The 16514-nt window shown below is 39.5% G+C and overlaps 1 protein-coding gene across 8 annotated transcripts in view; it reads left to right on the top strand.

The window, feature by feature from the left end:
• Positions 1–14218: 14218 nt before the first annotated feature.
• OPA1 (OPA1 mitochondrial dynamin like GTPase) overlaps positions 14219–16514 on the top strand; it is a gene marked incomplete at both ends in the record, with an annotated part of 97072 nt that continues 94776 nt past the window's right edge. For all 8 annotated transcript variants that reach the window (XM_080695629.1, XM_080695626.1, XM_080695628.1 and 5 more), the window contains one exon: positions 14219–14250. In XM_080695629.1, the coding sequence (XP_080551755.1) occupies positions 14219–14250 (32 nt within the window). The remainder of the gene's footprint in view (positions 14251–16514) is intronic.

The following is a 16514-nucleotide window of genomic DNA, read 5'->3' as shown; positions in this document are numbered from 1 at the left end:
AGTCACTGTGGTTATGGTGATGGTTTCACAGATGTACACATGACATATTTTATACTTCGTATATGTGCAGCTTATCGTATTTCAATTCTATTTCAGTATAGACAAGAGAATGAGCCTCGATGTCGATAGTTTGGGCTCTGTTGCCTTGTCACTTGCTATCATGTGATCTAGAATGAATTTCTCAACCTATAATAAGTGTCTTGGAACTAATATGAAATGAGATGAGATGGTCCATGTGGGCCGACACGGGCTGTCACTATTGAATACTCTGACTTCTGGGAAGTTCTTAGCATTTGGATGAGTAGTTTAATATAAGGGCACTAGGCCTAGGAAGGAATCTGGAGATTGAACCCAGGGACATTCTACCTCTGAGCTACACTCCTAGCCTTATATTTTTAATTTATTTATTTATTCACTTATTTATTTTTGAAACAGGTCTCACCGAATTGCTGAGACCCTCACTAAGTTGATGAGGTTGGCTTCAAACCTGAGATCTTCTTGTCTCCACCTCCCAATTACTGGGATTATAGATAAGTACTACCACATCCAACCTTTCTGGAACCATTCAAAGCTATCAGAGAGCACTGGACAGATGGAGAATCACAGTTAGTCAATATATAAAAGTCTCATTGTCTATCACAGCCCCAGATGCTCAAATGGAAAAATAAAGCAATATCCAGATGATTTTAGCTTTAGAAGGAGCTTCAGGGATTGGCTGGTCCTAGTCCCCTCCAGTGGTCCCAACTCCATCCAGGAGATGCCCCAGCCTTTCTCCTTTCCCACTCCCAGTGCCCTTGCAGAGGGCTTCTTCCCCAGTCAGCCCTCTCTCATGGAACCTGGCACTTGGCAGCCAGATTACATAAACCAAACCCTATTAAGTGTTCAAGTATTTTGGAATAGGATGTGTGAAACACACTCACTACTTATTCCTTGATCTCCTGATATGAGATCTTGAACATGTCACTTGACACTGAGCCTCAGTGGAATCCTCTACAATGGTATTGGTATCATTTGCCACAGTCCTGTGATATTCTGATGCACTTAGTCCTGCTCTGCACATAGTTAATTAAGCACCTAATGAATGGCAGAGCATAGACTGTCATGAGTGTCATGGGAGGTAACAGAGGTAAAACCAACACAGAGCAGAATTTCCAAAGTCTTCAACTCACAAACCCATGCAGTCTCTGAAAGGAGAAAGTGAACGGCTTTTTTTCTCCCTAGGAATGCAGATGCATTTGAGACAGGCGTTCTCTAGAGGCAACATGCCTGCTTCATTCTCTCTGCTGAGCTAAGGAGACTCTTGAGTTGCTGGGATTATATGTATGTGTCACCTAGTCCAGCTTGTTCTTTTAACCTGCTCCTTTTGTGGCTACCCTAAATTCCCATTTCACTTATCAAAATTTAATAGTTGAGAGACTTTTATAGTTAGATATAGAATGTGCCCTAAAGAGTTCATTTATTAGTATTCAGGGTTGATGTTTAATTAAGTCATGAGAATTGTAATCTCAGCTGTGGATAAATCCATTGTAAGAGATTCATCTGAGTGGTGGCCTGAGCTGGTAGAGTGTGGCTATAGAAGGCAAGTCCCTGGGGCTGCTGCCTTGATTTCTCCTTCCCTCGCTCTAGCTCTTCCTTCCAGCCTCCGTGATGTAAGGATCGAAGCTTTGTACTCTCCCTCACTCCACTTCCTACCACCATGCCCTGAGATCTGTGGCCCCTGGCCTCACATGGCCTGAACTCAAAAGCCAAGACAAAATAAATCTCCCTTCTTCTAAGTAACATGGCCAAGGTCTTTAGATTCTAACTGCTAAAAATGCTGACTACCACAGACTATCCTTAATCTTGGCTCTCAAGGCTTTTCTTTGCTTATATGTTTTTAGCCACTGCAATACAACAGATGGTCTCTGGTTTATACCTTTCTCATATCTGAATATTCCATATGTCTGGGCAGCAATTGGCCTGTCTCCTTATTAAATGCACTTGTGATTATACTAGGATTTTTCCCTGGATAATCTCAGACCACTCTGACCACTCTTGGCTATGTAGCCCAGAACATTCTCAGCTGGCCTCCTCCAGTCCCTAGAAAATGTTGCATCACACACACACACACACACACACACACACACACACACACACACGAGAGCCTTAGTCACACTGCATTTGGTCCAATGGTACCAGTTGTCTCATGCTCCTTTCCACTGTATTTCCCACCCTTTCACCCAATCTGTGGAAGGCCTGATGCTAATTTCTTCAATGCTTTTGGCCAAGGTCCTATCTCTTACCCTACATGTCACTCCAAAGAGTGCTGTGGTTCACAGTACTTTTTCAATTCCTAGGAGTTTTCTTGAACACTATTTGTTGATATTTATAAAACGGGACACACTTACAAAAACCATGCCTCACAAAAATTTTGCCATGTACCAGATCATTGTGTAAGTTAACCCATCTTATCTCATTTTCTTGTCATCAACTCTTTAAGGCAGTTACATTTATTATCACCTTTTAACTCTACATCTAGAAATTGTTTCCAAGGGAATCATCTTGGATATATTAAAAAATACACATGTTCAAAATTTATCACAGGATTTTTACCTTAAATATATCCACAGAATATTATGTAGCATTAAATACCAAAATTTAAGCCCGACATGGTGGTGCACACTTCCAATCCCAATACTTGGGAGGCTGAGACAGGAGGATCACAGGTTCATCATAGCCAGGCTAAGCTACTTAGTAAGGCCCTCCTCAACTTAGTGAGACCTTGTTTCAAAATAAAGAATATAAAGTAGGAATTGGGGTATAGCTTGGAGGTAGAATGCCCCTGGCTTCCTTGCCCAGTACCTCAAGATAAATAAATACAAAAAATTTTAGAAATATTTAATAACTTGTAAATAATAATCAAATGTTAAATGAAAAACAAGTTCTGGAAACTACTGTATGCAATAGGAGTCCAAGATTATCCATGAATCCCCAGACAAAAAGACAAAGGGAAAGAGAGAAAAGAAATCCAATAGAATTCTAACAGTGAATATCTGAGAGGGAGAATTATTTGCTTTATTCACTTGTCTTTGTCATTTAATTTTCCACAATAAGCATGCTTTAATGTTATAATCAGAAAAAATAATGTATTAAAATATTTTTGTGGTAGCATAATTTCCTTAAATTCTACTCAGTCTCTACTAGAGCCCAAGACTTTTGTTTGCCTTCATTACAAGTTTCACAGTCTCTTTGTCAGAGATCATGAGCCACAAATTAATATTATTTCTAAAGATGAGGAGTAATGTGGTTTACTCCAATTACACCAAAAATATCCAACTTTAAAAAGCTGTAGGTCTTGCTTGTGGCAGGAAATGAGTCCTCATTAAGGACCCACTGAGCTTCCTGCACTTTCCTGAGAAATGAACATTCAGTTAAAATGCATTAGTTCTTTTATTTTCTGCCAGACTGGTTTCTCTTTCCGGAATTTTTCATCTCAGCGATGGTTTTTGTTTCTTTCCTTCCCACCACTCAGATCTGTCTCTTTCCAATCTGACTGGCCCTGGTTCGGTTTTAAGCCAACCTGTAGGCTCCTTCAAACAGACTCCTCTGCCTCTGTGAGCCATAGAAGAATAGCCCTACTTAAGATACTGGGTCTATGGGTGTGACCTTGGTAAGGAAGGGTCACCGGACGTCCCCACACTTTCCTTTGACTCCAAAGAGCCTCATCAAACAATTGGTCACAGGATAAAAGCTGCTTCCTTCTCTGGGGAATAAAATGAAAGTAGACGCAAAATTTGTCATTCAATTGCAGGCAATATAGACATTCCTTTTTCACTTTAGCCTTTATTTCTGGACATATTTAATAGAGGATGGACTTATAGTCACCCCAAATCTAGACTTGAGGCTAGGCTTTGTAACTAGCTGGGAGAATTTGCACAAAGCTGAGAAAGTCTGCAAAATAGGACTAATAACTTTATAGGACTGTTGAAAGAATAAAGGTACGCACAGTTGCGTGGGTAAACGTGAGTAAACCTAGCTTTTTAATATCTAATACCATTCTTCAATAAAATGAACAAAGTCTTCTTTAAAACAGTGGTTGACTCAAGGACTGGGGAAGAAAATATAAAAGAGAGCATAGACACTCTTGCAGTGTCTGAAAATAAGAGTACTAAAAAAATTAATGAGGATGTGCCAATTGACTACAGGAGTGACTGAAAGAGCTCTTGATAGACAAAGTTGAAACATATTGAGCGAAAAATTTCCTAAAAATCAGTATTGGCTTGTAACCCAAGGTGTAAAATGAGTGTTCATGGTTCTCACTGATATGGATAAATTATAGAATAAATAAACAAACAAGTGGGCAAGAGACAAATTTCTCAAAAAGAATCCAAAATTTTATGTAATACTGCCCCCTGTAGGAAAGATGGATACATAGCTCCCACTCTTTAAAGATGGACTTTCACAGTGACTTCCTTTCAGAGAGCACACTACAGAATGGGAGAGAGGGGAAACTTTGCAGTAGGGAAATTTGACCGATATCATTCCAGCCAGGTGACCAAGGTCAAGGGTAATATGAGAGCTTTCCCCTTTTTTCAATTTTTTCTATAAATCTGAAACTATTCCATAATAAAAAGTTTATTGTGAAAATTGTACATAAAAATATTCTTTGGGTGGGTATGTTGGCACATACTTACAATCTCAGTACTTTGGCTGATACAGGAGGATCACAGGTTTGAGGCCAGCCTCTGCGCCTTAACAAGATCCCATTTCAAAAAATTAAAACTAAAAAGGGCTGGGCTGGGGTATATCTCAGAACTAAAACCCCCCTGGGTTCAATTTCCTGTATAAAAATGTATATATTATTTGTAAACCATCGGGCATATGATTATTTATAGACTCTAGTATTTGGGAAATTATATTTCTTGTTTATTATCCCACCACTTTATCACGTGGTAATCACAAATAATATTATACTAGCAGGATCCCAATGCACTTCTATGGCTGCTTTTTTCTTTTTTCCTGAGAAGGGGAGAGGGGAAGCTACTAGAGTGCCAATGAAGAGAATGGAAAGACATACTTGAATTACAGGCCTAACACTGCCACGTCTTCACCTTCGTACTGTTCTCATACAGTCAAACTCACCCGCTCAGCACATCATAGTTGGTATTTCAGCCAAGCATGATGGCACATGCCTGTAATCCCAGTACTTAGGAAACTGAGACAGGAGAATCACAGGTTCACAGACAGCCTCAGCAACTTAGTGAGAGTTTTGGCAACCTAGTGAGACCCTATTTCAAAAAATAAAGAGCTGGGGTGTAGCTTGGAGGTAGAATGACCCCTAGGTGCAATCCCCAGTAACACACACACACACATACACACACACACACGCACACGCACACGCATGCACTTGATATGTCATGCTGATATGATAATAGGATGTGATAAGAAGGGCATGTTTCCTGTGAACTTTCTCCTAAAATCTCACAACCTCTGTCTAATCATGAGAAGAACATCAGACAGACCCAAATAGATGAATTTTTTTAAAAAATAAAATAACTGACCAAGATCCCTCAAAGCAGTTAAGATCAACAAAAGCAAAATAAGGTCTAAGAACAAATGCTAGAGTCAACAAGAGCCAAAGGACACATAACAATTAAATGTGATGCAGCATTATAGGACTGGCTCCTAGAACATAAAAGCTGCAGGTTAAAAACTCAGGAAATCTGAACAAAGTGTGGACTTTGATACTAATGGATCAATATTGGTTCATTAGCTTGATAAATATACTATACTAATATGTTAACAATATGGAAAACTAGATTTGGAGCATATGGAAATTTTCTGTGCTATCATCATGATTTTTTTTTTGTAAAACTAAAACTTCCGATACAACTAAGTTCATTTTTAAAAACTGGATATGATACAATGTGTTTGTTACAGTAATTGAGAACTACCTGTTTTAAATTGACATCAGTCCTGTCTTTATTGAATTATTAAAATAACTGAAGATGCTTCGTGACAATGTCAGTATTTTGGTTTAGATAGATGGTATAAACGGGATTAGGTTAAAAAAACAACTTTGGTTTAATAAGTCAACTCTGCCTCCTAGTGGCTTAATGCTCAATATATATTTAATGGTGAAGGACATCCCTCAGGATTTGGTCACTTCTTTTTTTAAGAGCCATGATGTATTTTAAGCCTCTGATCTGCTGGGACCACTCCTCAATTTGTTCATATACACAGAACTTTACCCTCCTGGGTGATCCCTAAAGAAATCTAAATGTGTATGTGAGGGACCTGTCAGCAGATGCCATGGTTAGGCAGGAAGGCAGTTTTAAAAGGGAATAGTCATCTTTTTTTAAATATATTTTTATTGGTGCATTGTAGTCAAACATCACAATGGAATACAAGACTTGTGAGGACATACAAGCACACATCATCCAATTAGCTTTTATCCAATCCCCATCCCATTTCCTCCCTCTCCCTCAATCCCACACTTGATTTAGTGGTTAACTTTGATATATTTGTTTACATACATACATCATGTACTTTAAAGAGATTGCATCTTCCCCCATCCTATCCCCTCTGATTGGTCACCTTAATTGCTCCTCCATAGGGCCCTTTCTTCAACTAGATTTCCTCCTATTACGCATTTCTTACTAGTTTGTGCATATTAGGGAAAGCATCTGATTTTTTGTGATATTTCTCTGTGTATGCCGCATTGTAAGTTCCGAACCCACTCTTGAAGGCCCTGGCACCAGCCTGGCCACCCAGCAGACTCTGATCCCGGCCTCAGAGGCCCCAGCACCGGCCTTGCTGTGCATCAGGCTCAGGTCTCTGTCACTATGAGCAGGTCGTCTACAGATGTTCCCTTTTTTTTTTTTTTTTTTTTTTGGTGGTACTCTTCTACCTCCGGGCTACACTCCCCACTCCCAGATCTATTTTTTATTTTATTTTTTATAGTTTTATTTGGAAACAGGGTCTCTTAAGCCAGCAACGCTGGCTTCGAACCTGAACAATCCTCCGGTCTCCACCTCCCAAGCGCGGGAATTACAAGCATGCAACACCATGCCCGGCTATCTTTCTTTCTTTCTTTTTTAATATGAGAAAGCAGTACATGTCTTTTGCAAAGGCTGGGACCCCAAATACCTAGTGGCAATGAATTTTGTCTTCCCTCCAAAGGCAGAGGTCCACAGCTTCACTTCGGAGAGCAGGCTCTGCTGCTCCACATGCACCCTGGTCTCCCGCTCTGCACAGAGGAACACGGTGGCCATGAGAGCTGATGTCTCCCAGAACACGCAGCATGTCGGCCCATCTCAGATATGTGGGGCTCCCTCTGATACCCCCAAACCCTTTTACCACTTAGCATGTTGTCCAGAATTCCCGAGCTTGTGTAGCAGGAGCAGTCTACTTTTGGGGAGATTTCCTCAAAAGTTCAAGGTGGATTGGACTGGATCTTTTTGCCCCTCCAAATACTGGTCACCACCACTCCACTGTCGCCACCGCCATCCTGTTTCTCTCCTGAACACCTTTCCCTCACAGTATGATTTCCAAAACTCCTGAGCATGTGCGGCAGTAGCAGTCTACCATTGAGGACATTTCTTTAAAATTTTTATGAGGGTTAAATTGGATCTCTGTGTCTACCAGATACTGACTACCACTGCTGCTGCCACAGCCATCTCGGTTCTCTTCTGAGCACCTTATTCACAAAGCATGTTGTCCCAAATTCCCGAGCATGTGCAGTGATAGCATTATACCTTTGGGACGATTTCTTCAAAAGATCAAGGTGGATTGAATCAGATCTCTGCCTCTCCTGAATACTGGCCACCGCCATTGCTGTTGCCCCCACCATCTCAATTCTTTCCCAAACATTTTTCCACATGGCATGTTGTCCAGAATTCCTGTGCATGCACGACAGTAGCATTCTACCTTTGGGGCAATTTCTTCAAAAGATCAGGTGGATTGGGTCAGATCTCTGCCTCTCCCAAATACTGGCCTCCGCCGCCCCTGCCGCCGCAGCCTTCCTCCTGGTTCTCCGCTGAGCTCCTTTTTTACATGGTATGATGTCCAGAATTCTTAAGCATGTGCAGCAGAAGCAGTCCCCCTTCGCAGAGATTTTTTTCCAAAAGTTCAAGGTGGATTGGTTAGGATTTGTCTGCATCTCCTGAATCCTGGCTGCTGCCACCGCCATCTTGACCCCTCTCCAATAATTTTTAACAAGAGAAGACAGTATGTGTGTTTTGAAGAGGTTGTGAGGTTAACCCAGAGGCACCCTTTTCTTTATTTTTTTGTTTTTGTTTTTGTTTTGTTTTGTTTTGAAGTAGGGTCTCACTAGGTTGCTAAGAGTTTCACTAAGTTGCTGAGGCTGGTCTCCAATCTGTCATCCTCCTGTCTCAGCCTCCTACATACTGAGATTACAGATGAGTATCACCATACCCAGTTTTCTACCCCTGAGCTACACACCTTGTCTACCCTTCCCTTCCCCTTCCCCTCCCTCCTTCCTTCCTTCCTTCCTTCCTTCCTTCCTTCCTTCCTTCCTTCCAAGTTGAAACAGGGTCACATTAAGTTGCCAAATGCTGTCCTTGAATCTGCAATCCTTCTTGTCCCAACCTCCCAGACACTGAGCTGGGTTTGTGTTCTGAGATCTTCCCTAACTCATTAATTATTTTGGTGGTTCTTTTTTTAATTGACTTCTTAGTATTTTCTGTCATCTGAAAACATTATGCCTTGTATTCTTTCTTTCATTGCTGCACTGCATATAATACATTCAGTCTTAAAAGTACAATCATCATTAGTCTAGGCGTGTTTTGCAAGCCTGTAGTCCTAGCTACTCAGGAGGTCAAAGCAAGAGTCTCATATGAGCCCAGGGATTAGACTAGCCTGGACAATGTAGTGTAACCCTATCACACACACAAAAATGTGTATACTTATTTGTGTGTGTGTGTGTGTGTGTGTGTGTTGTTTTGTTTTGTTTTTGGTGATACTAGGGTTCCTGGAAACCCTTCTACCTCCGGACTACACTCCTAGACCTATTATATATATATATATATATATTTTTTTTTTTTTTTAATTTGGAAACAGGGTCTCTTAAGCCAGCAAGGCTAGCTTCGAACCTGCTCCATTCTCCTGTCTCCATTTCCCAAGTGTGGGGATTACAAGTGTGCACCACCACACCCGGCTAAAAATGTGTATATTTATTTACATAAATAAACTATATAGCCGGGTGTGGTGGCGCACGCTTATAATCCCAGCATTCGGTAGGCTGAGACCAGAGGATCGCTGTTCGTGGACAGCCTCAGCTACTTAAATGAGGCCCTCTGAAACTTAGTAAGACCCGGTGTCAAAATAAAGAATAAAAAAATAGGGCAGAGGGTGTAGCTTGGAGGTCGAATGCCCCTGGGTTCCACCCCCAGACCCACAAAAAATAAAAATAAAAATAAATAAAGTATATATGTCCATTAGGTAATGTGGGTTTAACCATTTACAATTTAATATTCATGCACAATTTCACAAAGTGCAATGTGACCCACAGCTTTAATAGTATACAGATTACTCAAATTTGTATTACAAACCTCACCTTTTGGTGTTCTAGGGCTTGATGTCTAACTGGCTGGTAGATTTTTTACATGGATGATGCATTAGTACCTCAGCATTAGTTACCAAACCAAAGCCAGCATTGCCTTTCTCTCTATGCCCTCATTTGTATTTGGCTTTTCATCTGTGACAGCCACTAGCATTGTCATTAGTAGGATTCCCTAAAAGTTACAGTGCCAGCCATCTTTGATTCCTCTAATTCTTGAATTTAAGTTTCTATTGCTTTAAACACTGACCGATGTCCTGTCAAAAGATTTCTCACCTCTCCCCACTGCCAGACTTTTTAGTTCAGACACCTCACATTTGACCTTCTCAGTCACCCTCACTAGTCTTCTTGACCCTCAATCTTTGTAACAAATGCATTCATTTTTGTTTTGCTGGAGTTATCGCTCTGGAGTCCACCTGATTACACTGCAGTCCTGTCTCCTAGTAGGTGCTGCTGCCACCCTTACTTGGTCCTCATCGTATTCCACCTCACTCAGTTACTGATCTTTTACATATGTATCTTTCTAACCAGACCATGGTTAGTTAAAAGCAGGGACTGTGTTGACTCTTTTTTTTTATATTCCCAAACAGTGATTTATGAATGTTTTATCGAGTGATTTATGAATGTTTAAATACATCTATAAATGTTGATGAGGATTATAATAGGCTTTCCTGAGAACTGGGGAGAGTTTAATAATGATGATAGTGCAAATATAAGTTATTTCAGCTGTTTCTTTCTCCAAGAAACCACAGAGGGAATGTGTAGTATCAGACAACTTGGATAGCTTCCAAGAAGAACTCTGAGAAAATTTGCATTGTAGAAATTAAATACATAACTTATGAAAGCAAATGCAAAAACTTCAGTTTCCATCAACATCTCTCTAGTTCCCATTCCAAAATTACTAATTTATTGGGTAATGCTGAAAAGTATTGCTTTGCATGTCAAGGTAAATATTTTGAGGGTTTTAACATGTGGATTGCTCAATTCCAAGATGAACCAGAGAATTTAGTTTAAAATAGTAAAGATCAATCTGGGCATGGTGGCACACGCTTGTAATCCCAGTACTTGGGAGGCTGAAGCAGGAGGATCACACAGGTTCGAAGCCAGTCTCAACTACTTAGTGAGGCTCTCAGTAACTTAGTGAGACCCTGTTTCCAAATAAAATATAAAATACATCTGGGAGTGTAGCCTGAAGGTAGAAAGCCCCTGGGTTCCATCCCCAGTACTGCAAAACAAAACAAAACAAAATAGTAAAAATCTTATGGGTCATAGTCCAGAAAAAATATATTCTTAGCATCCTTTTTGTACTGGGAATTGAATCTAGGAATATTCTTTATGTAAGTTACACCCCAAGCATTTTTTATTTTGAAATAAGGTCTCACTAAGTTGCTGAGGGTCTCATTAAATTCCTGAGACTGGCCTCAAACCTACAATTCTCCTGTTTTAGCTTCCTAAGTACTGGGAGTACAGACATGCACTATTGCACCTGTATATTTAAAATCTGTTTTAATGGTAAATACTACACATATTAACAAATTCATACAAATAAAATGATACAATAAAAGCAACACACACACACACACACACAACTAATGATCCAACATCTTTGCCAAGTCCTTTTCTAATCCTGCTTTTCACTGGGCTCATCAACTTTAGCAGGTATGTAACATGAAGAATACCAGATTAGTTTATATTCTTTCAACATCACATAATTTATTTGTATAGTTGTATTTTTCTGAAAAAAAAAACTTTTTTCTTTATTTTGGAAGTACCTGACCTCAGTCTTTAATTTTCTCTTTTTTTTTTTTTTTTTTTTTTTGTGTGTGTGTGTGTGTGGTACTGGGGATGAATGGAACCCAGGGACATTGTACTTCCACCTCCGAGCTACACTCTCAGTCCTATTTTTTAGTCTTTTTATTTTTTGAATTAGGGTCTCACTGAGTTGCGAAGGGCTTTGCTAAGTAGCAGAGGTTGCCCACAACTGCAATACTCCAGTCTCTACCTCCTGAATGCTGGGATTACAAGTGTGCGCCACCAGGCCCAGAGGTAATTTTTAACTTTTGAGGTCAGTAGTGGTTCCTTTTTCTCTTTATTTTATTAAGAAAAATAAAAGCATGCACATCACAATAAGTAGCAGTTGATGTGTTCTGTTTCATAAAGCCTTAAGAAAGGAGTATGAACTTTCAGAGACAACGTGGATGTCTGAAAGATAAAACCATTACTTGGCTCCTGGTTCAAAGAACTTTTTTGCGTGTAAAAATAGAGGCTTGAGCTGGACACAGTGGTATACACCTGTAACCTCAGCTGAATGGGAGGCTGAGGCATGAGTATTAAAAGTTCCCAGGCCAGCCTAAGCAACTTAGGGAGATTCTGACTGGGTATGTAGCTCAGTAATACAGTGCCCTTTAATAACTCAGTAAAGTACACACACACACACACACACACACACACACACACACACACAAGAGGCTTGACAGTTTTCTGATATTTTAAAAGAAATTGAATTTTTTTAATGTGCAATTTTTCAGTTTTTAAATGCCAGGAACAAATCCAGCATTATTTTCAAAACTCTGAGTAGGCCAACACTATGTAAGCCAAACAAATCTCTGGGATGAATTTGGACCAATAGTGGAAGTTTGATGATAAAATAGTTTGCCCTTTTTTCCTATGTAGTACCATATACTGATGTTCTTCAATTTATGATACGGTTACATCCTGACAGACCTGCTGTAATTTTAAAATATCAAAGTCAAAATGCATTTAATATACCTCACTTACAGAACATTATAGTTTAGCCTATTTTAAACCCACTCAGAACACATAGATGATAGTTGGATAAAATCACCAAAAAAACTATTTTATATAAAGTGTTGAATAGCTCATATAATTATTGCATTCTATATTGAAAGTGAAAAATAAACTTGTTTGGGTATTCAAAGTACAGTTGCTATCAAATGCATATTAGTTTGTTATCATCATGAGGTTAAGATATTCTAAATTGTGCAATTGCAAATTAGAGACCATCTGTACCAGAGATTATCCTTTATTGAGACATAGAGAGCTTATGCATAGGCTAATTTCATGGCTAATATGAATATAATTTAACTCGCTCTTATCTATGGATTTTATGTTGATTTCAATCTTTTGCTATTTCATATAATGGCAGACAGAATATTGGCAGGCATACATCTTTGCAAATGTAGGAATGATTTAATAAGATAAATGCCAAGAAAAAGAACTGCAAAACACAGGCTTTATAAATGTAACAATAATACACAGAAAGAGCTTGTTACTTGGTTTCCCTATAAAAATATTTAAAAACCTAGAAAATAACCATAACAAATTTTTGTACAACTCGACAATACTAGAAAGATCTATAGATTGCACTGGTTAGTGTACCTAGTTCCCATCTGGATTTGCTATAGAAACAGTCACCACAATAAATAAAATAAAATTTCCAGAGTCCTGCATTTGAGTGGATAGATCTGGAATTGTGATTCTGACAATTAGGAGAAAAGAAATTTTTATTATGTATATGAATAGAGGGAAAAGTATTTGCTCTTGAAGACAGGGCAGATTCTCTAATTTTAGTCAACTGACTAAGGCTACCAGTTGACTTTATAACCTTTTACAGCAATTACAATTTAGATGAAAGCGGGCTAAGGAGTGAATGAACAAAATCCTTTCTGATGCCTTTATAAATTACTCTTGCTTATTCCAAACCCAAAGCTGTTCTAAATGACCTGAGTCCTTTTTAGATCTGATCTGAGATTCTAAGGTACCTAATCTCTCCGTGACTTCTGACTAAGGTTATTTCCAGGATATGAAAGTGATTTTATTTATTTATTTATTTATTTATTTATTTATTTATTTTTGGTGGTGCTGGAGATGGAATCCAGAGGCCTTCTACCTCCGGGCTACACTCCCAGACCTATTTTATATTTTATTTGGAAACAGGGTCTCTTAAGCCAGCTGAGGTTGGCTTCGAACCTTCGTTATCCTCCTGTCTCAGCATCCCAAGCGCGAGGATTACATGCGTGCGCCACCACGCCCGGCTAAAAGTGATTTTAAATGAAGACCAGCAACAAGATTAGGGCAAAGGGACACAAATATTGGTGTTTATTATCATATTCAATTGCTCTTTTATTGAACTCACTTTGTATTCTTTAGACTTTTACGCTTCCTTAATATCTAAATTTTACTAAATTGGTCGTCAGAGTGAGCAATTAGCAATCTGGATTTCATGCTTTTTACCCCTCTGAAGCCTCAACCCTCTTCCTCTCCAAGCCTGTAACCTGGGAGTTTCGAATTCAGAAAGCCAACCCGGAAACAACGAGGGCTGGGCGGGGCGGGAAGAGCTGGCGTACTTGCCTCCCGCCCAGAGACTCCGGGCGCATGCGCCAGTCCTCTGCGGAGCGGAACGTTTATGCTGCTTCCCGGGAAAGGATGGGGTGGTTGTTTCAGTGACGGACAGAGTACGGGTACCGGGCCGGCTCTTGCGGAAGTCCGTGCGCCATTGGAAGGGCCTTAGCGGCTGCCCGGTGCCCTTGTTGCAGAGCGCCTCTTCCTGGGTCATTCCTGGAGTAGAAGCCGGACTGGGGTTGACAAGGGCTTTTCCACTCGGCGTCTCGGCGCCAGTGTAACTTCTCTGCGGGAGGGATGTGGCGTCTACGTCGGGCCGCCGTGGCCTGGTAAGTGCGAGCTCGACCTGGCCCCGTTATTTCAGGACTAGGGTTTTCCCATCAGTAATTCCAAAATATGCAGATAACCGTCGGTCCAGACCGAGAGCGGCTGGTTATTTTTGAGGATCCAAAGTGACCGGAGCACCGACTGGCCTTATCTGAAGAGTTGGTTTCAGTTCCGGCCCTTACCCCTGACCCTGGCCAACTCGAAGATTCTGGGCGCCTCTCAGTCTTGATCCTTCACTGTTGTTCTTTCCCTGCCCTTTACACCCTGTGTTCCTCGCTCTTTTCTCTTTTATTTCTTCTTCTTTTCCTCCTCCCTTTCCCTTTCCTGTCTGGCTCTGCCCATGCATCGTCCTCTCGGCGTTTCGCTTAGTTCTGTCTTTCCGTCCACCTCCACACCCTCTGTACATTGCACCTGCAGGTACTTAGATTCTCCTGAGTGAAGGAGCCTCTATTTCCTTGTCTTTCTGATTGGAGTCATATCTAGAGTAGTGACGCACGCGGTGTCACAGATGGTTTTTAAAGATGCCTTCTTCATAGGAACTTTTTTTAATGTTCAGAAAAGGAGATTTCGTTTTTAAAGCAAAGAGGTGAATGTGGCACCAGCTTTCTATTTACACTGTCATTGCTGCCCTGACCTGTTTTTAATCCTAAGTAGAAGCACCACAAAAATATTTCCAATCCTGTGGATTGCTATATGCATTTTAATAATATTAAATTTGATTTTAAGCCGGGCTTGGTGTTGCACGCTTGTAATCGCAATACTTGGGGGAGGTTGAGACCAGAAGATCGCAGATTCCTGGCCAGCCTTAGCTACTTAGTGAGGCCCTTCGCAACTTAGTGAGACTCCGTTTCAAAGTAAAGAATGAAAAAATAGGGCTGGGGGTGGAGCTCGGAGGTAGAATACCCCTGGCTTCCATCCCCAGTACCCCCAAAAAAAAAAAATTATCTTTGTACATAATTTGTCCTAGTAAACTTAGATAACCTCCATGGTTAACTCGCTGTTTCTATTCAATAGGAAGTAATATACATGAGGCAAAATTGGAAAAACTTAGTTTTCTTCAATTAACTCCACTTCTAAATACCAGTGTTGATTTTTTTTAAACGATGGAGATAATTTTTAGGGTTTTATATATACATAAAAATTTATGTATGCCCTCATATGTATGGATGTGTATACATATAATAGAATGCATTTGTTTGTGGAAATTAACAAATCAAATGTAGAACTAGGTGAGATACATTGTTACAGTGTTGGTCAGTTCGAATAATTGTATATTTTCAATCTCATGGGATTTTAATTTTTGAGTAAATTCACAGTAATTGGTATTGAAGTAAGTTGTTTATGCCCTTCATATTTCTACCTAACATATTTAATAGAGAAACATCTTATTTTCTTTAAATTAAAAAGACTGCAAAAAAGCATATGCAAATGAAGCTAAAATGTGTAGAAAAATTCTGAAATTCCACAGAGTTATAATTTTAAAACATCTCATGGGTATAGCACAGTTTAGTTACTATAAAAAGTGAATATGGAAGGTCAAAAGCCCCAGGTTCTGGAATTTGTCTTTTGCTATATTTCCTTTGCATGTCATGAAGTACAGTTAAATTCCTGCTCTTCAACAATTGAGAGTGTAAACATCTTTTTACATACATATAGTAATGCATGTTTGTGGACATGTGAGAAGATGAATGACCAACATTTATTTTTATACAGGAAACATTTGTGTAAGATAAATGAAAAAATAATTGCATAATAGGAAATTTTATATAGTTTAAAAGAGATGGTAGATGAGGAAAAGAGTAGGTGATCTTTTGGGATGGGGGATATATTTTGCATCACATTTGATTTTTAGTGTTGTTCACATGCAGAATTCTGTTTTTCCTTGTGGAAACTTTTGGGACAACTTTACCCTTTGTCTTAAATTTCTCAAGGCTTTGTCTAGCTGTGAATTTGGGTTTTCTTTTTCACCACTTAACTAACTTGGCACTCAATGGGCCCTTTCATAAAGAAGTCACTATCTTTCTTTAGTTTTTTGAAATTTTCTTATTTCTTTATTTTCTTCCTTTCATTTTTCCTGTTCTTTTTTCTAAACAGTTTAAATATTAGTTAAATATCTTCTTAGAGTGATCCTGTATTCCATGATTTTCAAAGTATGATATGTACTTTTTCTCTCTTAAAAGAGGAAATGCATGTACCCTAGTATATGTATCCACCCTCCAGCCCTGTGTTTCATTATTTATTTATTTATTTATTTATTTAGGGGGTG

The sequence above is a fragment of the Muscardinus avellanarius genome (assembly GCF_963383645.1).
Source record: "Muscardinus avellanarius genome assembly, chromosome: 5".
NCBI lineage: Eukaryota > Metazoa > Chordata > Mammalia > Rodentia > Gliridae > Muscardinus > Muscardinus avellanarius.
The sequence above is the reverse complement of the archived record's forward strand: the minus strand, read 5'-3'. Positions and strand labels throughout refer to the sequence as shown.